This window comes from Glycine max, chromosome 10 (assembly GCF_000004515.6).
Source record: "Glycine max cultivar Williams 82 chromosome 10, Glycine_max_v4.0, whole genome shotgun sequence".
Classification (NCBI taxonomy): Eukaryota; Viridiplantae; Streptophyta; class Magnoliopsida; order Fabales; family Fabaceae; genus Glycine; species Glycine max.
Window position 1 is genome coordinate 4,001,066 of NC_038246.2, and position 19,960 is coordinate 4,021,025.

The 19,960-nt window shown below is 33.8% G+C and overlaps 5 protein-coding genes across 5 annotated transcripts; all 5 read right to left on the bottom strand.

Moving 5' to 3' along the window:
- Positions 1-1,126: 1,126 nt before the first annotated feature.
- LOC100795828 (zinc finger protein ZAT11) lies at positions 1,127-1,846 on the bottom strand. The gene has a single exon (XM_003536912.4). It carries the CDS (start codon positions 1,778-1,780, stop codon positions 1,286-1,288), a length of 495 nt encoding a protein of 164 aa, XP_003536960.1. The 5' UTR covers positions 1,781-1,846; the 3' UTR covers positions 1,127-1,285.
- Positions 1,847-2,961: 1,115 nt separating this feature from the next.
- Positions 2,962-4,245, bottom strand: LOC100796348 (zinc finger protein ZAT18). Its single transcript, XM_003536913.4, has one exon. It carries the CDS (start codon positions 4,054-4,056, stop codon positions 3,511-3,513), a length of 546 nt encoding a protein of 181 aa, XP_003536961.1. The 5' UTR covers positions 4,057-4,245; the 3' UTR covers positions 2,962-3,510.
- A 648-nt stretch (positions 4,246-4,893) lies between these two features.
- Positions 4,894-5,670, bottom strand: LOC106794714 (putative clathrin assembly protein At2g25430). Its single transcript, XM_014762591.1, has 2 exons — positions 5,627-5,670; positions 4,894-5,599 (listed from the first exon to the last, which is right to left on the bottom strand). Exons 1-2 carry the CDS (start codon positions 5,668-5,670, stop codon positions 4,894-4,896), a joined length of 750 nt encoding a protein of 249 aa, XP_014618077.1.
- A 938-nt stretch (positions 5,671-6,608) lies between these two features.
- On the bottom strand, positions 6,609-7,365 carry LOC100778467 (zinc finger protein ZAT11). The gene has a single exon (XM_003537155.5). The coding sequence runs from the start codon at positions 7,306-7,308 to the stop codon at positions 6,769-6,771; it is 540 nt and encodes a 179-aa protein (XP_003537203.1). The 5' UTR covers positions 7,309-7,365; the 3' UTR covers positions 6,609-6,768.
- Positions 7,366-8,995: 1,630 nt separating this feature from the next.
- LOC100796881 (kinesin-like protein KIN-5B) lies at positions 8,996-18,887 on the bottom strand. The gene is made up of 24 exons (XM_003536914.5): positions 18,584-18,887; positions 18,239-18,446; positions 17,826-17,955; positions 17,356-17,511; positions 16,926-17,263; positions 16,701-16,839; positions 15,993-16,090; positions 15,742-15,898; positions 15,590-15,659; positions 15,424-15,500; positions 15,132-15,185; positions 14,960-15,040; positions 14,764-14,875; positions 14,526-14,612; positions 14,097-14,272; positions 13,844-14,005; positions 13,649-13,756; positions 13,392-13,550; positions 10,419-10,502; positions 10,127-10,332; positions 9,900-10,001; positions 9,709-9,818; positions 9,485-9,636; positions 8,996-9,339 (listed from the first exon to the last, which is right to left on the bottom strand). Exons 2-24 carry the CDS (start codon positions 18,418-18,420, stop codon positions 9,139-9,141), a joined length of 3,141 nt encoding a protein of 1,046 aa, XP_003536962.1. The 5' UTR covers positions 18,421-18,446; positions 18,584-18,887; the 3' UTR covers positions 8,996-9,138.
- Positions 18,888-19,960: the final 1,073 nt, after the last annotated feature.

Here is a 19,960-nt window from a genome sequence, read left to right on the forward strand (position 1 = left end):
TAGAGAAAAAAATTATAGATTATTATTATAAAAAGTTTTACATTGTGATTCAATCATAATTTATTATGTATGATAAAGTTATTGATTTTTATAATAATTATTTTAAAAATCATATCAATGATGATTTGTGATTGAAGGATGGTTTAAAATTATTTTACATCATCATTTAACTCTATTTTTAATTATTTATTTTCAAATTTTTTAAGTTTACTCCTTGTATCCTTTACTAAAATTAATTATATTTTTTCTATTTATTTTTCTACTAATTGGATATAGGATCATTACATGTTGACACCTCAACCCGTGCCCACCTTATACCCAACAAACTTGAAAATATATTGAATTAGCAAGAAAATTGAAACAATGAGGGACCAAATCAAACCCAAGAAAACAAAATTATTAGTTGTGAGTTTTTTTTTTGTTAGTGGGAGAAATCAAATCAATAAATTAATGAATGTCTTTATTTATTTATTGATAAAAATATTAATTATTAGTTTGTTACTAATAAAAATTCGAACCCATAAATTAACTTTATGACTCCTAATGAGAATGTCTTTATGCATATGACTTTGAGATCTTTGTGTTCTAACTTCTAAGTAATATATTTTGCTTATAAAAAAACGAAAATAATTACAATTGTATCGTGATATTCAAATTTGGGGTGCAGAAGTCTTGATCGGTGTATAAGCTTGATGATGGTCTTTTTCCCCCCTTCCATTCATTTGCCTGATTTAGTAATCAAAACATTTTTGTTCTTCTAGCTATTAATTCATTTTATGTTAACCATCAACACACTGGGAATAGTAAATAGGAAAAATAACAAAAAGGTCAACCATATATTCGAAAAGTTGATTAATGTGAAAGGTTCTTCCATCATTAAGAAATATTTTTCTTCACATTGTGATTACTATTGACTCTACAATTGGGACTTTTTTATTTTTATTTTTATAATAGTCGTATCGAGATTTTAACTTATGACTTCATGCATATTCGACATATTTGATTTCAATCTTGTGACATGATTATCCATGTTAAATTAGAAGAGCTCTCTTGTAGCTTCTGCATTCATAGGAAAAGTTATCGCGAAAATAAAAGTTTACACACATCTCTTACGCTATTCCATAAATGCTACTTAGTAATCATCTTAACTCCCCCGTCGTCTCTTTAAGAATATATTAAACAATCACTTTATCGTAAAGGAAAAAAAAAACATTTACATCAAAGAAATGAAAGAATACATGTGTTAGAAAAACAAAAGATGAAGATTAATCAAGTGAACAATTGATCAAACGAAGGAATCAACTTTGGGTGCCTTTTCTCCAAATAATAACTTCAAGTCATTCTGCAGAGGAGTCAAGTTCAAGTTCAAGTCCAAGAACAAAACCCTCTTACTATTAGACCTTTTAAGAAACGGTACTTTTACAACAACCTCGTTTATCAAAGAAAACCCTTGGTCAACGGCAATTCTGTGTTTTTTCATGTGTCCTCCAAGTGCCTGGCCCAAAGTGAATTCCCTACCACAAATGGTGCATTCGTGTTTTTTGGGCTTATTCCCCAACATCAGAATTTTGCCCTGTTCTTTTACGTGTAATTTGGGCTTTTTGTGGCTTGCCCTATGGCCTCCGAGGGCCTGAAACGAAGTGAACTTCCGGTTGCATGTCATACACTCAAATTCTTCAGGGCCCAGAAGTTTTTGGGGTTTGATTTCTCTGTGATGAGAGAGCAACATTAGACAATTTACTAAATCTATGCTCTCTACTCCATCTCTCTGTCTCTTCATGACCTCGCACTTTGGGAGAATTAGTATGAAACCTAATTAATTAAGAAAGTGAAAAGCTCAAAGAAGATATTGAAATTGAGATGTGAATGATTAGGGCATGGGATTGGTATTTATAGGCTGTTTGAGACAAAGTCAAGGAATTTGACTGATTTAAACAAATGAACCAATTGTTGGAGGCTATTTTTGTTTAATAATAATCATTAACGAATGCTTCAAATCTATGGGAACATGGAAAGTAGGACTATTTACGGTTGTTGGACTGCCTCATTGACCTTGGTATTTTTAACTGGACAAAAGTAAGTTACATTTATCTTTTTTTATATCAGATAATGAGAAATTGTTTTCTTTTTTAGCATTAAATGACTTTCTTATAAGACGAAGATGGTGTTACACGATTAATTAGTAGATAATTTTGTGTCTTTAAGTTGCGGTTGAAAATATGATCTAATGTTCAGAAATTAATTTTTTAAATGAATCTTGATATCTTAAAATATTAGTTGTTCACACTCAGACCTCGACTAGGATAGGGTTAAAAAAAACAACTTTGTCAAGAATGTAATTAATTTAAGTATTCATTTTAATAATTTTAACATTAAAATGTATTTTTTTATTTAAAATATTAAATTTATATAAAATTATAAGACTCACAAAATTGCGAGCTAGACAGTCAAAGAAGCAAGTGGTCCTTCTCTGTAACTTGGAATGACATCGATAAAAAAAAAATATACGCATACTTATAAAGAAAATGTTTAAATTGCAGTAAAAAAATTATTAAATGTATCCTTTTTACCTATAATATAATTCATTCTAATTTTATTATCTGAATTTTACTTATTATTTTATTTTACTATTTGAATTTTTATATTTTTTTATTATCTACTATACTGTCAATCAAAGTTCATTAAATATTAACATCACATATTCACAAAATATCATATAATCAATTAAGTAATATGTAATAACATAAGATGTTAATAGAGTGTCACATAAACAATTAAGTGATGATGTAATAAATTTAAATAATTTGATAAAAAAAATTAGAATATAAATAAAATTGGAATTTAATAAATGTTTAATTTTTTATTATCCATTTAATTAATCACTTTAATTTAAATATTTTATCATTTTTAACTCTCTTTGATTTATATTAAATAATCTCACTTTCAACTCTTTTTCTTCTCTTTTTATTCTTTACACTTTCACTCATTTTCATTTATTTTTATCAAACACAGTATTAGTCATAGAATATCTCTAAGGACACTTAAAATTATGTGTAACCGAGAAAGCTGTCTAAATTTAGAATGAAAGATAAAATTGAAATGTCATAAAGATTTATTTTTAATTTTTTTTATTTATTTAATCACTTTAATTTAAATATTTGATCAGTTTTCAACTTTCTTTCATTTATACATTTATACTAAACCATCTCACTTTTCATTATCTTCTCTTTTTTATTTCTTACATTTTCATTCATTTTTTATCAAACACAATGTTAATCACAGACACACATTACATTACAATGACACTGAATTGACTAATGCAACTCGATTTACTAATTAGCTCTGGTTAACTCACTCGTATATTCAACTGACGACGAATTGAACTCCCAGGAACCAAAATAAAAACGCTAACAGGACAAACTAAGCAAAAAAAAGAATCCACCATTTGCATAATAAAATAATTCAAAGAATGATTAATTGTGTCAAAGGAAAGAACAAAACAAAAAATGATCAGAAGGAAGAAGGATTAACTTTGGGTGACACTTTCCCGAACAGCAATAACTTCAAGTCATTCTCGAGAGGACTTAAGTTGAGGTCCAAGCAGAAAACCTTGCCATTACACGATCTCTTGAGAACTGAAACTTTAGCAACAACCTGGTTTATGGACGAGAAAACATCGTTGGTTGCATCTCTGTGTCTTCTCATGTGTCCTCCCAAGGCCTGGCCCAGAGAAAAACCCTGACCACAAATGAAGCAATTATGAATTTTGGGCTCACTTTGTTTTCCCAACCCATAGATTTTGCCCTTGTTTTTGAGTTTGAGTTGTTGTTCTTCACCTTCCATCTCCACCCTCTTGTTGTGACTAGCCCTGTGGCCACCCAGTGCTTGAAAAGAGTTGAACTTGCGGTTGCACGTTTTGCACTCAAATACTTCTTCAGGGGAAGTGGTGGAACTTGAAACACTTGTTGTGTCGGGTGTGATTGAAATTGAACAATTTTGCATGCCCCAGCTTTCTAATGTTGTTCCTTCATTCTCTCTATGTCTCTTCATGGCCATTGAGTATTGACTCGTTAGATTCTGATTCTCCCAAATGGGTGGTGTTGGGATTGTGAACTGTGTAATGTGTAATGTGTTGTGTGAGATGAGATCCGAGAGCGTGGGAATTGGTATATATATATAGAGAGAGAGAAGACTCGAGGACTTTGACTTTGATTATCTTTTTCTTTTTTTCTTTTGTGGATTGCTTTGATGGAGATAGGATTTTGGGTAGACGTGGTGGACACAACAAGTGAAGTAAACGTGAGAAGTAATGGGTTACCATAAAAGTGAACACGTGGCTACTGATCTATGTTCCTTGAAACTTCGAATTAATTAATGGGTACGAAATATTCTTGCGGGGCCTATGGTTTTAAAATTGTGGAAAGCATGGATGCAATTCGAAGAAAAGAGCACGTAACTTGGGAACAAGCTAAGGAATTAAGTACATAATTTAGCAATGGTGTTCTGTTCCATACCATGCTTGAATGAATAACTTTGGTCTCTGTTCAAGACGTATGTGCTGGTGCTGCGTTGACATTTTGGAACTAAATGGATTCATGATGGATTGATGATTCTTTTTTGGTAAGCTCAAGAGGGTTCCATTAGAACAATACTTAATACGTCTGCTCACTGTGCTTAATTAAATAAACAAAAATTGATTACATATTCTTTTTCTTTTTTATCTTTCAAATTGAGTGAATAGGTATTTTGGTTTTTGACTTTTATCCATTTTACAAATTAGTCTTTATTTTTTTAGTTTTACATTCGTTATGCAACTAAGTCTCTATCATTAAAATCCAATTTCCACTGTTAGTCATATGTTTATGTGGCAAATCTTTATCTATGTAAGCAAATTCATGCGACAAGTCTTTGGACTGAATTGAAAAAAGCCTTCACACACCGATCCAACAACACAATGCTCATACTCCATCTCGGTGAAAACCGATCCAACAACACACCTAAAACATCACACACCTCTGCATAAAGCTTAAAACTATCCCTCACAACCTGGTAAAGCGCAACCAGCACCAAGCTATTGTTCTTGGTAGCACCACTGGGCCTACAACCCAAGACACGATCAAGCATCCGCAGCAAACAGTTCAACCTCTTCAAAACTCTCTCAGCTCCCATTTCCCTCACAAGAGTAACCTCATTCCTCCCTCTCTCAGCAGAACCAAACTTATCCCTAAACTCCACAGATTCAACAACACCGTCGCTTAATTTTCTCCTATAAGCCACAAAATCAACCTTCACATCGAGATACAACGAGTAAACCTTAACGAAACCCACTTGATTCGATGAGTTGGAAGGCATGTTGTCTCTCAAGTTAGACATGTTGAGAATCCTCGAGGTGCCGAGGTGCGTGGAGTGCATGATCTCGTCCTGGAAGGCAGGGTGGGCGTCGAGCAAAAGCCTGTGAACAAGCAAGAGGGCTTTGATGGCGACGATCCAATCGCGAGTCTTGTTGGACCTCTTGGAAATGGTGACGAGAGAAGCGTTGGTGGAATCAAGAGTGAACAGGAAGACAAAGCAGAGATTGTGAAATCGCGTAATGGATGGCCTAAACGATTTTCATGCCCTATATCACCTGTTTCCATGAGATTTTGATGAATCTTCACTTGAATTTTCCATGACTAGCATTGGTTTACTTCCCAAGATATTCTTTTGGTTTTGAGAATTGGTTGAAACTGGAAGTTTGGATGATAGAGGTTCGCGGTTATAAACAGAAAAGGATGATAGATTGGTGGATAAATCATCACATTATATTTCAAGTCAATCTCCATATTATTATTGGATTTGAATATGTTTTAGAGAATTTGTAATTAAATTAATTAATCTTGTATTTTAATGTTTTGAATTTGAAATTTAATGTGGCAATATTTTAATTTTATTTTTATTTCTAATACTCTTAAAATCATCATAAACATTGATTTTCAGTCCAAACCACTCCAAACCAGTGAAGAATGAGCAGTACTATCTCACAATAGCCCCGTAACAGAAAGTGTGGTTTATTTTATATATATAGTACTTTCAGTGAACCGACATAATAGTACTGTTGAATTACATGAGATATTTTTAGTTTGAATATATTTGATTTTAATTAAAATTGATTTTGAAGTAAAGACGTACTCCAAAATGTTTCACTACACCAAAATTACCTAAAATTATATCAACTTAAAATCAATTTTTGGAGGTGAATAAAAAAGTACTGTATATCTCCGGGAGAAATAAACAATTTTTATATTTTAAGAAAAGTTCTAAATCACTAAAACTGGGGTAGTAATAAGGAGAAATTAAGTTCTAAATCTCCAAAAATGTATCTGATTCTTTTTTGATTGAATAAAAATCAGTATTTACACTTAAAAAAAAAGGAGGAATCTGGGATTACTTTACGCGAGGCTGGGATGAAACGTCATAGAATTGCTTACGCAATGATCTACACGTTATTACCCGAAATTTGCGTACGCGTTCAATAATAACAAAAACAAAACACGAAAAGTAACGCTATAGTTTATCTTTCACTTTTCTTCTCAGGTTTCATTAGAAGTTAGAAATACGAAACTCCGATCAACCATCAATATTCCTAATTAATTAATCAATCAAACTATACAGCGAAATCAATTTCAAAATAAATCGTCCTACACGAAGAACTGAAATTAAGAAGTCAAATAACACTAAATTTTTACACAAATAATGAATCGAAAGATACAGGAATAATCAATTAATCCTCTACAAAGAAAGATCGACTCTAGGAGCCTTGTTTCCGAACAACAACTTCAAGTCATTCTCCAAAGGCGTCAAATTCAGGTCCATCTCCAAGCACATGACCCTCTTGCTATTCGATCGTTTCAAAACCGGAGCTTTTGCAATTGCTTGCTTTATAGAAGACAACGCTTCATTATTATTGTCGTTCTCACTAATGGCACCTCTGTGTTTTCTCATGTGACCCCCCAGTGCCTGGCCCAGAGAGAATTCCATGCCACAAATTGAACACTCGTGCATTTTGGGTTTAGTCTTCTTGGCTTCTTCTTTGAGTTCTTCAGCTTCGAACTTGGGCTTCTTGTGGCTAGCCCTGTGGCCACCAAGAGCTTGAAAAGATGAAAACTTGCGGTTACAGGTTTTGCACTCGAACTCCGTTGGAGAAAAGGTTTTGAGAAGAGGCTTATTGCTTTGTTGTTGGACACGCGAGAGTTGCATGAGACTTTTTGCCAAGCCTATGATGGTTTCTTCGGATTCGTTTTCTCCCTGTCTCTTGAGAATTGCTACCATGTTGTTGAATGTGTTTGTGTTGTGAATGAGATGGGTTGGTGAGGAACACTTCAACCCAACACAATGTATTTATAAGCACTTGTGGAGGAAGTCAAAAAGGTACGTAACGTGGAGAGTGGACACTGCTTCTTGTTTAACTTCCTACCCAAGGAAAGTCTATTTTGCTCACCATAACATATTATTATATCGTACTTGTTGTACTACAATAATAACTTTGACTTTTTGACTTTTTGACTTTTTTTTGCAATTTACGTTGATACCCTCGGTGCTTGCGTAATTGCTGATTTCATTTTGCAGCCTCTTGTTGTCTTCTTTGGTATTTACCTGCCTTAGCTATTTGCTGGCTAAAATATCTTAAAAATCAATTTTGAGCTTTATAAAACTTTAATTTAATACTAGCAGTCTCACTCGGATAAAAAAATATATTTATTGAATTTAATTTGGTTTTAATTATAAAACATGTGTTTTCGTTGAAATATAAGAACTTAAAAGTATTTTGAGAACAAAAATATATTTGGCTTAAATATTTGCATTTTTTTTAATTTTGTTTCCTTTGAGATTTTTTGTTCATTGCTTGTGCTTAAAATATGTTGAAATTCAATTTTAGTGTATATATATGCCTCTGTGCAGCTTCACGCGGATAAAAATTTAATATTTATTGAGAATAATGTGGCTTTATTTTAAAACATGTGTTTTAATTAAAATATAAGAACATAAAATATATTAAATTTTAATAATAAAAAAGTACAACTAAGTTTTGTGATATTTTGAGGAGAAAAATATATTCTGTGCTTGTTTGTTTTTTATGGACCACAATCAGGCACGCCAAATACCAGTTCACAGTTTCAGCCGCGTGGTCACTTTCTGCACGGTTGAGCGACCGAGTGAAAGGTCCGTTAGCACTAAAGCTAATAGGATATATACCCATCATATACACAACAGTTCCATGAAGCTTCCATTTTTTTTAGTCAGAATATTCCAACACAGTTTTTAGTTTAAAGTTGATGAAGAAAAGGGGAAGTTACTTCGGATCTGAAGTGTGTTGTGTGTGAAAGTGCATGTATATTACGTGGGTGAGGAATCTTAAGTCTTCATTCAACACGGACTGCGGTGATACCAATTTGGTGTCCAAGAAATATAACAATAATGTTTTACTTGGTGTATAAGAAAACGGATTTGATCAAAATGCGTGACAAAAACATGTTTTTCTTTGTGTTCTAGTTAACTAGTTAAGTTGAGCCGCCAGAGAGATCCTATGTGTCTCTGTGTTGAAAGTTGAAACATTATCCCCAACTCCCTCATAGTTCACATGCATATATAAAAATCAGCACAAATTTCTAGAATAAAGGATCACGTTGGAACATGCTTTTAATGGTTGTGACTTGAAAAGGCAGATAGAGAGAGACTATGAACGCATGCGGAAGTGAAGTTTCTTCACACCAAGTCATGGGGGAAAGAGGAGCAGCAGATTTTGAAAAGTAGTAAAAATAATGTGACGCGGCACACGATAAATCTTTACTGCAATTATTGCGGGCAGCAGTGTAAAACTGTGATGATAACTTGTAAACAGTTTTTGCGTGCTTAGAAAATTTAAATAGTAGATTTTTCTAAAATATAAGATGAGAAAGAAAAATCATGTGCGTTGAGGATTATAGAGAAATGGAGAAATACAAACAACAAAAACAGATTTTGCGTGCAGAAACACTCCTCAATTAAGTAGAAAACTCATATAGTAGTTATTTTACACTAGGAAGGAAAACGTAAGGTTTGCTCATCAAGTGATGAGCAGCTTTGTGTAGTTTCATACTCATACCCAAACTGATGTAATAGTCAATTGACTGAATTCACGTCCGCGAAAGGAGTTCTATTTGGAGATGCAGCCAGACGTGGGATTTTGCTTTCTGTTTGGATCAATTTCAATGGGTTTTCTGTGGACTTATTATTTTCTGTGATCAGTGTCCTCATATCCTCAATGGATGCTGGGCTGGGAACTGGTATAATTCTTTTCTGAGATCTTGCATTCTGGTCAACCTTTTCATAAAAAAAAGAAGAAGCAGAACAAGCTTTAAAACTTATGTCTAATTCACAAGAATAAAACTAAAAAATAGCCATGCAAAAAATTTCACAAAGAAAAAATGTAATATTTGAAATAATTCTTTAACAAGAAAATATGTACCAAGTAATCTTTAACCAGGCTTTTTTCTGCTTGAATATTGATATTTGATACATCTTCACCATGCTTATCTTGTAACGAGTTAAGTTGCTCCAACCGTCTTGTAATCATGGAATCAATTGCCAACTTATTCTCATGGTCCAGCCTCAGTGCACCTGGAAATGCAATTTGTACTCAGTCCAATGAGAGACAAAAACGAATGAGAATAATGCAAGAAATTTACTTACCATTAACATCTTCCAGCAGGTTGCGTGTTATGGCATCATAATCTGAATCCATAGATAACGACGCAGACCCAATTTGTTGATTCAGAGTATGATTTGTCAAGATGTTTTCCCTGTTACACATTAATAAAAGTATAAAACACTATAGCTCATTCATTAAGAACAAGTCTGTGTGACAAACTAGCAAAACTTACTTCACTAAGGATTGTATCTCTGTAAGATTGTTCTTCTGGAGATTACAGAGGGACAAGTTGGCACTTTCCCACTGCTTCCTAGAATTGTCCACTGTCTTTAAGCTGCATATCATTATAAAAATATATAAGCAAAGTCAATTTTAAATCAATATTAAATAATTTTGTGATAGATTCTTCATAGATTCCTAGAAAGATATATGCAGTTTAAGAACAGAACAAAAACTCACCACTCCGAGAGGCAATTCTCCATGTTAGCTTTAATATCACTGGCTGAGAATATTTGTTCCACATAATGACTTTTCACATTCTCTACATACTCATTAACTTCCTTAGTACCATCTTTTGAAACTTCCTGCATGTTGAGCATCTCTAGCCGCAATCTTTTAGACTGTTGCATGCTAGTGTCCTGCATATGTCTTGATGCCCCTGAGACCTAAAATACATATTTTTTTTTAAGTCAGTGATACAATATGTACAACACCAGCAAGGAAATGAAACAGAACAATGAACTTGACTGACCATCGCAGTTCTCTTTGATGTCAAGGCTGCCAGAATTGCTGCAATTTTCTCTAAGGCCTGCCCCTCCTCTATCTCAACCTCTTCCTGTTTCAGGTTAAAGGAAAAAAATCAATCATGAGGCTGACTTTGTTGAAATTAATTAATTAGCTGACAGTTATGTATTTGTTTTATTTGATTAGTTTTAGATATTAACTAAGTTTACCAAGTTTTTAGGAGGTTGTTGCAGCACTCTGCACGTTGTTGCAGCACTATGCACATTGCAGTTTCTTTGCAGTTTAGATGTATCTTACCTATTTATTGGCTGATTGATTATTGAATAAAATGAGTTAATTTTCTCCTCATCTCAGAGTAATAGTGGTATCAGAGCATATGCTATGCATCCAAAGATTCTGAAATGATCTACCGCTGGCCTCCTCCCTTTCCAAGCTTCTTCTGGTGTCATATTTTGAACAGAAAAGGTTGGACTTCTATTCAAAACATGAATGCTCCAATTTACTGCTTCCGGCCAAAATGATTTTGGGACATTTCCTCTTGCTAGCAAGCCTTCTCACCATGTTGAAAATGGTCCTGTTTTTTCTCTCTGAGACACCAGTTTGTTGTGGTGTATATGCAGTTGTAAGCTCTCTTCGAATACCATGTTCTGCACAAAAAAATTGAAATTCTTTGGAGCAATATTCACCACCTCGATCTGTGCGAAGAGTTATAGACTTTCCTGCTTCATTTTCAACACTTGCTTTGAAGCTTTTAAATGTAGAAAACGCTTGGTAAAAAGAAAGAAACTGGATGACAAGGCTGAAAAATGTGTCTTCCTTGGTGTAAGTGAGGTCTCAAAAGCATTAACAAAGAAGATTGTGATCAGCAGGGATGTTGTTTTTGATGAAGAAAACACTTGGGAATGGGAAAGGCAGCAGCCTAGTCAAGTCATTTACGACAACGATACTGAACACGAGCAAATATCAGTACCTTACATGCCCGAAAACTCCACAAATTCAACTCCTATAGCAGCTCAATCTCATTCCCATGTTAGAAGAAGTAACTGGAATTCAAAATCCAATTACTCACTTTGCTTTGTTTGCAGATTGCGATCCTACAACTTTTGAGAGTGCTGTCAAAGAAGAAAAATGGCGCAAAGCCATGAACGATGAGATTGATGCTATTGAAAGAAATGACACATGGGAGCTGTGTGATCTTCCAAGAGGACAAAAAACAATTGGTGTGAAATGGGTCTTCAAAACAAAGTTGAATGAGAACGGTGAAGTTGACAAGTACAAGGCTCGTTTGGTTGCTAAGGGATACAAGCAACAATATGAGACTGATTACAAAGAAGTGTTTTCCCCGGTTGCAAGACATGACACAATTAGATTGGTGGTTGTGTTGGCGGCACAACAATCATGGCAAATTTTCCAGCTCGATGTCAAATCCGCATTCTTGCAAGGATACTTGGAAGAACAGGTATATGTTGATCAACCCCCTGGTTATGTTAAGATTGGAACTGAGGAAAAAGTTTACAAATTGAAGAAAACCCTTTATGGACTAAAACAAGCCCCTCGGGCTTGGTATAGTCGAATTGAATCTTATTTCATTCAATCTGGTTTTTCAAAATGCCCTTATGAGCATACACTTTTTATTAAAACTAGGGATGAAGGGAAAATTCTCATCGTTTGCTTATATGTTGATGACCTTATTTTTACTGGAAATTGTGATGCCATGTTTAAAGAATTTAAGAAGTCTATGATGAATGAGTTTGAAATGTCTGATCTTGGAATGATGCATTATTTTCTTGGCATAGAAGTGGTACAATCAAATGCTGGTATTTTTATTTCCCAAAAGAAATATGTGGGAGAAATCTTGGACAGATTCCACATGCACCCAACAGCATTTGGTTGCAAGTTGCACAAAGATCATGAAGGGAAAAAGGTTGGCAACACATTTTTCAAACAAATTGTTGGCAGTTTGATGTATCTAACTGCAACAAGACCAAACATAATGTATTCTGTGAGCTTAGTTAGCAGGTACATGGAGTATCCAACAGAAGAACATTTGTTGGCTGCCAAAAGAATCCTTCGTTACTTGCAAGGAACAAGAGATTTCGGGCTGTTTTACAAGAAGGATACAAAGTCAAATTTGTTGGGATTTACTGATAGTGATTTTGCAGGAGATCAAGATGATAGGAGAAGCACTTCGGGTTATGCATTCATGTTTGGAACAAGTGCTATTACATGGTCCTCCAAGAAGCAACCGATAGTCACTTCGTCTAGCATAGAAGCTGAATTTGTTGCTGCAACTGCTTGCGCTTGTCAGGCAATATGGCTAAGAAGAATTTTGGAGGAATTGCAGTTCAAACAATTAGAAGCTACACAAGTCTTTTGTGACAACAACTCATCTATCAAACTCTTAAAAAATCCAATGCTACATGGAAGGAGCAAGCATATTGACGTGAGATACTATTTCTTGCGTGAACTAACAAAGGAGAAAATTGTTGAGCTTATTCACTGCAGAAGTGAAGATCAAGTAGCTGATTTGTTCACCAAGCCTCTCAAATTAGCATCATTCCAGAAACTTAGAGCCTTGCTTGGAGTATGCACAATGGAAGAAGCCGTGTAAGGGACTTGAATGTGTTTTAGATTTGAGTTCATTAAACTTATGTTTGAAACATTAAGTTTAAGGGAGGCTGTTGAAATAAATTAATTAGATGGCAGTTATGTATTTGTTTTATTTGATTAGTTTTAGATATTAACTAAGTTTACCAAGTTACCAAGTTTTTAGGAGGTTGTTGCAGCACTCTGCACGTTGTTTTAGGAGGTTGTTGCACTTATTTTCCCTAGTTTGTAGCTTTGCAGTTTCTTTGCAGTTTAGATGTATCTTGTCTATTTATTGGCTGATTGATTATTGAATAAAATGAGTTAATTTTCTCCTCATCTCAGAGTAACAGACTTTAGAGATTAGGGTATAAGTAGTTCAATATTTTCATACCTTGAACTTCTTCTCAAAGTTAGTTAACTGCTGGAACCTCTCATTTTGACTTTCTTCAAGAATTTTCATGACTCTAGAAGAACGGAGATGAATGTCATCAAAGAAGTTTACGGCTGCCTCTGAAACTACTCGTGCTGAAGTCAGACTTTGTTGAAATCCCTGCATTGATACGCGAAGTTTATAATTTCATGATTAAACTATAGCTCTAAGTCTTATGCAAAAACAAAACAAAAAAATAGTTTACAAATCAAACGTACTTCTTCTTGTTGTTGAAGGGAGAATGCTAGCAGCTGCTTTTGCTCGTCAATAGAATTCTGGATGTTGCATATTACATCCTTGGCTTCATGAACAGCAGTGGCAAGAAACTGTTGGGGCACACAACATAATGACAATTTAGTCAATGCCTACAGTGAAATTAACAAAGAAACAACTAAAATATCTTGCTTTGTTACATTTTCAACAGCCAATGTTTGCGATGAAACTTTAGATTGTATTTGTTCCATATCAGATGAAGCTTTCATGTGCAATGTATTAGCTAGCTCCTTCAGGGTCTCTACCCCTGAAGTGTAAATTCCTGTCATTTTGTTGATCCTTGATTCTAGAGTTTGTGCAGCCTGAAAAAAGATTATCATAAAATCAGTTATGGGTGGAAACGTGTGGCAAACATAACTTGTAACTGAAACAAGATTTCTTCCTTTGTCTTACATCATTTTTACTGGCAAGATAGGAGCTGACATGGTCTTCCATGCTTCTAAGTTGTTTCTGTTGTTGAGAAACACATCCCGTAATGGTTGTGTGCAAGTCCTTTAAGCTCCCATTTAAGAGAGACCCAAAATTCAAAATTGTTTTTTGATTTTCTGCCTCCAGTCTTTCTTTGTGATCTGCAAGAATAATAATAATACATCAGATGAAAAATAATTGATACCCCCCCTATTTTACTGTTGAAAACTTGCAATTTAATGCAGGAAAGGGAATAATAAAAAACAGCCAAAGAAATTTCAGTAATTATATTCATACTTACTACTTTCTAACTTTCTATTGATAGATCTTTTCAGAAACATATCGGTTTCGAAAACAAATTCATTTTCACGTCTCATGAAGCAGATTTCTTTAAAACTAGAACAAGAAACATACCCAACTTTGAGGACAGTAAATTAATATCATCCGATGCATTCTGCAGATCAGTACACATTTCCTTTGCACGCTCAATCAAGGCATTTTCTGTTTAGACACAAACCAAAGCAAAGAAAATCACATAGTGAATTGGATAAAAATAGCATAAATCTGCCAGCTATTTACACAAAATAAAAGCAAATTACAGTGAATTGAATAACAGCATAAATCTGCCAGCACAAACCATCAATTAATTTACCTGATTTCAGTAGCTTGGAAATGGTGTGTTCCTTCTCCTTCAAGGTTGAAACTAATAGCTTGTAATTCTCTTGGAGGCCATGCAAGGTGTTGCTGGTTTTTTCCAAATTCACCTGAAAGAGGAATTTAATTTGAGAGACAATATTTTTGAAGGATAAATTATGAAGGAAAAGGTTCTAGTTACTTAGACAATGCACCTTGCAATCCTTAAGCTCACTTTCTAATTCCAGTTTCTGTTCTTGCTCTGTTAAATAGAGTTCACGGAAGCTGGCCACTTGCTGCAAAATAGATGGGAAGAAATAATTTATCAACAAAGTTCCCATCATACACGATAAGAGAAATTACAAACAAAGAAATGACTGGGAATACCTTCTCACTAAGACTGAGGTCATTCTCTAATTGCTCTATCTTCTCATTCCTTGACTGAATGAAGAGGTTGCAAGAAACATTAGACTAGGGAAATTGAAACAAGTATCACGAAAGATATAGCAGAATAGGAGGAAAAGACTTGAGACATACATAAGCATGCTCAGTGATATGAATATTGCTAACAGAAAATTTTGAAATAGTGGTTTTTGTTTTCCCCAGATGATGTGATAATTTGCAAACTTCCCAATAGTATTATTGTTACATTATTTGGCTATAAAAACAAATATATGACCTTCTTTTCAGCTTCTTCCTTGGCAAATCTTTCATGAGAAATATAGACACCATTCTTCTCCCTTGCTGCTTGAATATCTGCATTCAATATTCACTTAGACAAAGATGAGATACAAAATCTTCTCTACATTCCAAAACTTAATAAAATAGTGGTTGGTGAAATGTACCTTCTTTCATCCTATCAATTTCCATGTACAAGTCCTTCAACAAAACAGCCTTTGAAACCTTTTGGTTTGCCTATTAAAAAAAATCACAAAGCTAAAAACACTGCTTTTAGAAGAATTTTAACTTGTAAGGGACTATAGCAATGGTAACTGACCTCAGGCTTATTCTTTATGCTTTTTGCACGACTAGCATAGTCTAGTGTACTAAGTGTTTCTTCCATACAATAAGCAGATGGGGAAATAGTAGCAATTATGCATGTCTTTGTTTTCCCTCCTAAGGAGTCTCGCAAAATCCTTGTAAGCTTACTGTCTCTGAAACAACACAACCGATTGGCATGAATCTTAAGGTGCATGTCTTTCAAATTCTAAATAAACAATGATAATTGAACATGATGTTAGCATGAACCTGTAAGGCACATGAGGAGAATGTTCCACAAGCGCATTTATGACACGTCCCAAGGTGAGTAAGCTCTTGTTTATCTCCCCTGCTTCTCTAGCACGCCCCTACAATTTTATTACTCGGAATGATTCACTGATTATATCATGATTGTAAATGCATGCATAATATAATAGCATGGGTGCAAATTTAATGTCAATCCAAAAATAGATCCCAGGCAGGCTTCATATAATAAAAATCCACAAAAAAGAAAGACAAATGGGTACCATGAACAATCAGTTGAAAAACAACTTATGTAAGTCCACCAAAATAGGTCATAGTCTTTGCATATTGTTATCCACACAAAAGAAAAAGTACCATGGAAAATCAGGAGAAAAACAAGCCATAAAATCTAAGTCATAATCATTTTAAAACTAAAACTAAAACTAGCCACTGCTAATCTTACAAGTATAATTAATCTAAGTCATAATCATTTTAAAGTTAAAGTAATTAATTGTACATTCAAAGTAAGATGATATCTCTAGTCAGCTATCAGCTGTTTCATTACAATGCAGTTTATTTTGCTGGTCAAATCATCATTTAACCACCCATTTAGTTTAACAGGATATATATAATTTTCTATTTGATTGCAGTACAATATATTTTTCTGGCCAAATGACAAACTATCAAACACAATTAGTCACCAAAAATAGAGTCAAGTGGAGATTTTGCTTTTACCTCACGTGCTCCTGAACGCAATATATTTTCGGATCCTGCCAAATCAACAAGATTGAGCTTGCCACATTTAATTAACTCCTCATCACCAATCACTGTTTCTTTCACATACACAGTAATGGTGAAGACTGAATGCGAACGACTGCACCAAAATAACATTCAATAAGCAAAAAATAGCTTCCTACAAACATGAATTTCTTCTGCAACTTCAATAAAAGGAAAAGGGACCTGCTTCTCTTGTTAAGCAACGTTTCTGCAGTGCGCCTTTTTGATGCTCCTCGTTCCAACAGAGTATAAATTTCATTCAAACTGTATACTGATTCTTCTTCAAGGCCTCTCACAAATACACTACCCTTTCCATCTTCCATAAGGGTTATAGGTTTCTTTTGTTTTTCGTCTGTAGGCCTAGAATTGTCTTCGGGGGACAACAAATCAGTTATCTCTTCGTTATAAAGCTCAAGGAATGTCACTTTTATGCTATAATCAGCATTTTGTGCTTCCAAAATATCAAATATTTGACGCACTGCTCTTGGAATGACACCAGCCTCAGCAGGTAAATCACCACCCTGTATATTAACTAACCATGTCATTTAATGACACTTTCTGTGAACCAAAGACATATAAGTTTTACCAGCCTCAGCAGGCAAAATGTGTATACCTTATTTCTCATTCCACCCTCCATTGTATAAGTTTTACCAGTCCCTGTCTGGCCATATGCGAAAACAGTGCAATTGAAACCATCTAGAACTTCATTAACAATTGGGGCAATGGCTTGTTCGTATATTGATCTTTGCTGTGATTTAGGTCCGAATACCTTAAGAAATGTAAATTAAAAACAATGTTAACTAAAAGATTATTACAAGATATTAAGATTTAATTACTCATTTGATCCTCGTACTAACTTGTTTTAGTTTCTACACATACACTTTTTAATTCATTTTAGTCTCTCTACACACACTTTTTAATCAATTTTATTCTACCCAATTTTGGATGACAGAAACTAAAACCGAGTCTGTCTTTTAGGTGTAAGGACTAAAACGTAAAGATTATGAGGAGATTGGAACCAAATAAATAATTAAACCAGATATTAGCCAATCTAAATACTTGTAAATGTAAATTATACCATACCTTGTCAAAGGTGAAAACTCTATCTACTTGCTTGTTAGCTAGAGTCTGCATAACTGAGACTTCCCTTTTGTTTTCATAACATGTCACCACCCTGGGAACGTTCGATCTGAGCTCATCATCGCTTAGTGGCCTGATATTATTCATAATAAAAATAACTATTAAGATGGATCTATCTCATAGCTCATGGTCACGGAGTGAAAATAATGGTTTTAAATTGCAGTTGCGATCGCGTTGGTGTGAGCCAGAAAACTTTTACACTGTGGACAATTGCGGGAAAATAGGGCCGCAATTGCGATCGTGATGCAATTGCGGAGTGTCAAAATACCTTGACGCTGCCACCGCAATTGTGGTTGCGGGCCACAATTTAAAACCATGACTGAAATTGAAAGAAGAAGAAGAAGAAGAAGAAGGACCTGCATCGAAGCAAAACTTGGACGTTGGTCTCTTTATCCTTGTCCTGACGGTTGGAGCCCCAATCGGAACCCCTTGAATCGGGACGGCGCCGTTCCGGGCGAGGCGTCAGGAACGGCGACGGAGAAGCCGACATACTCGACCCAACTTTCTTGTTAGACTGATCAGGCGTCAATGGCATCATTTTCGACTTTTACAAAATTACAACCTCTGCGAACATCAAATGAACCCCACAATTTTTTAAAAAAAAAACCAAAGGTATAACAATTTAAAAGTTTAAAACAGAACAGATCCTAAGAATGGTATCGTATTCGACAGGAACATGGGAAATTAAGGTGAGAACATACTTGATCGGAGAATCTGAGAAAAAGAGAGGGTGGAAAGGAGATCCTCCTTTAAGCGTGGTTTTGTTTTCCTTGTATTTGGTTTTGAAGGGAGTTTGAAAATTGAAGAGGGGTGAATGAAATGAAGTGTCGTGTTGCTTTGCCAACGGCTACTTGAGAGTATATATCTAGGCACGGATAGCCGTTACGAGATTAACACTCTCACCCGCTTGCGACCTAAAATTCAAACTTCTTCCCAATATCTTTTTTTTTTTTTTTTAACTAAAGGTATATGCCACACTTCTTTCCAATATTTTATACCGTTGATTTTTTTTTTTTTGTACATACAATTATACCGTTGATTCATTCCCAAAGTTGGCTTTTTGACATGTAAAATTAAAAATTATTTGAAAAATGTTAATAAAAAAAGTTGCCAATTTTGAGTTTTTTCCAAAGTTGGCTTTTTGACATGTAAAATTAAAAATTATTTGAAAAATGTTAATAAAAAAAGTTGCCGATTTTGGTTTTTTTTTTTTACGCGTTGAACATGCTTAATAGATGAATAACATAGATCTTCATCATTCTATTTAATAGGAAAAAATTGGTACCTAGAGATTAAAAAAAAGAGAAAATATAAATATAATTGAAGTCTAAAAATATAATGTAATAAGAAAAAAACAGAAATAATAAATATAGACAGCAAAAATAAATATTAATAAGATATTTTATATATATTATTATTCAAGATAAATGTTAACAGTATATTTTAGCACATTATTTCAAACATTTTTATTGTTGATTAAAATTCATTGAAAATTATAAATTTTTATGGATTTTAATGTTTATTTAATGATTTTTTCCTAATTTTATAATTTTAATAAATTTTAACGAATAATAAAATGTGTTAAATAATTTATTTTTACTTTTCAGCATTCTTCTAGTAAATCTATACCCTTAGTTGATTATCAAAGTTGACTTTTTGAAATGTAAAATTAAAATTAATTTTAAAATGTTAATATAAAATAAATTATGAACTAATATTGACTGTTTATTTTTTCTTTAAGCATGTAGTCATATAGTTAGAGATTTGGGTAGAGAATATTCTAGGTACACAAAAACAAAATTACTTTGAATTATTTTCTTTATGTACAAAATGTGTTAGGATAGAAAGACACCCCAATAGTATTATGATGAAGTTGCCAACAAATGTCCATCTAGAAGTTTAATATTGGACATTATGGAGTATAATTAAGGGTGGACTCAGGATTTAATGATTGGGGCCAAAAACAATAAAATATATAAGATTAATATTTCATACAAAATATTTATATATTTTCTAAAATAATTTAAAAACATATAACAAAGAACATATTTACATAGAAGATATTAAACTTATTTTTA

Excerpts from the sequence above, each read along its gene's own strand:
- LOC100795828 (XM_003536912.4), bottom strand. The coding sequence starts at position 1,780 with ATGAAGAGACAGAGAGATGGAGTAGAGAGCATAGATTTAGTAAATTGT.
- LOC100796348 (XM_003536913.4), bottom strand. The coding sequence starts at position 4,056 with ATGGCCATGAAGAGACATAGAGAGAATGAAGGAACAACATTAGAAAGC.
- LOC106794714 (XM_014762591.1), bottom strand. The coding sequence starts at position 5,670 with ATGGAAAATTCAAGTGAAGATTCATCAAAATCTCATGGAAACAG. Across the intron at positions 5,600-5,626 it reads TCAAAATCTCATGGAAACAG|GCCATCCATTACGCGATTTC; the intron begins GTGATATAGGGC and ends AAAATCGTTTAG.
- LOC100778467 (XM_003537155.5), bottom strand. The coding sequence starts at position 7,308 with ATGGTAGCAATTCTCAAGAGACAGGGAGAAAACGAATCCGAAGAAACC.
- LOC100796881 (XM_003536914.5), bottom strand. The coding sequence starts at position 18,420 with ATGATGCCATTGACGCCTGATCAGTCTAACAAGAAAGTTGGGTCGAGT. Across the intron at positions 15,899-15,992 it reads TCTCCTCATGTGCCTTACAG|AGACAGTAAGCTTACAAGGA; the intron begins GTTCATGCTAAC and ends GTGTTGTTTCAG. Across the intron at positions 14,273-14,525 it reads TTTACTGTCCTCAAAGTTGG|ATCACAAAGAAAGACTGGAG; the intron begins GTATGTTTCTTG and ends TTATTCTTGCAG.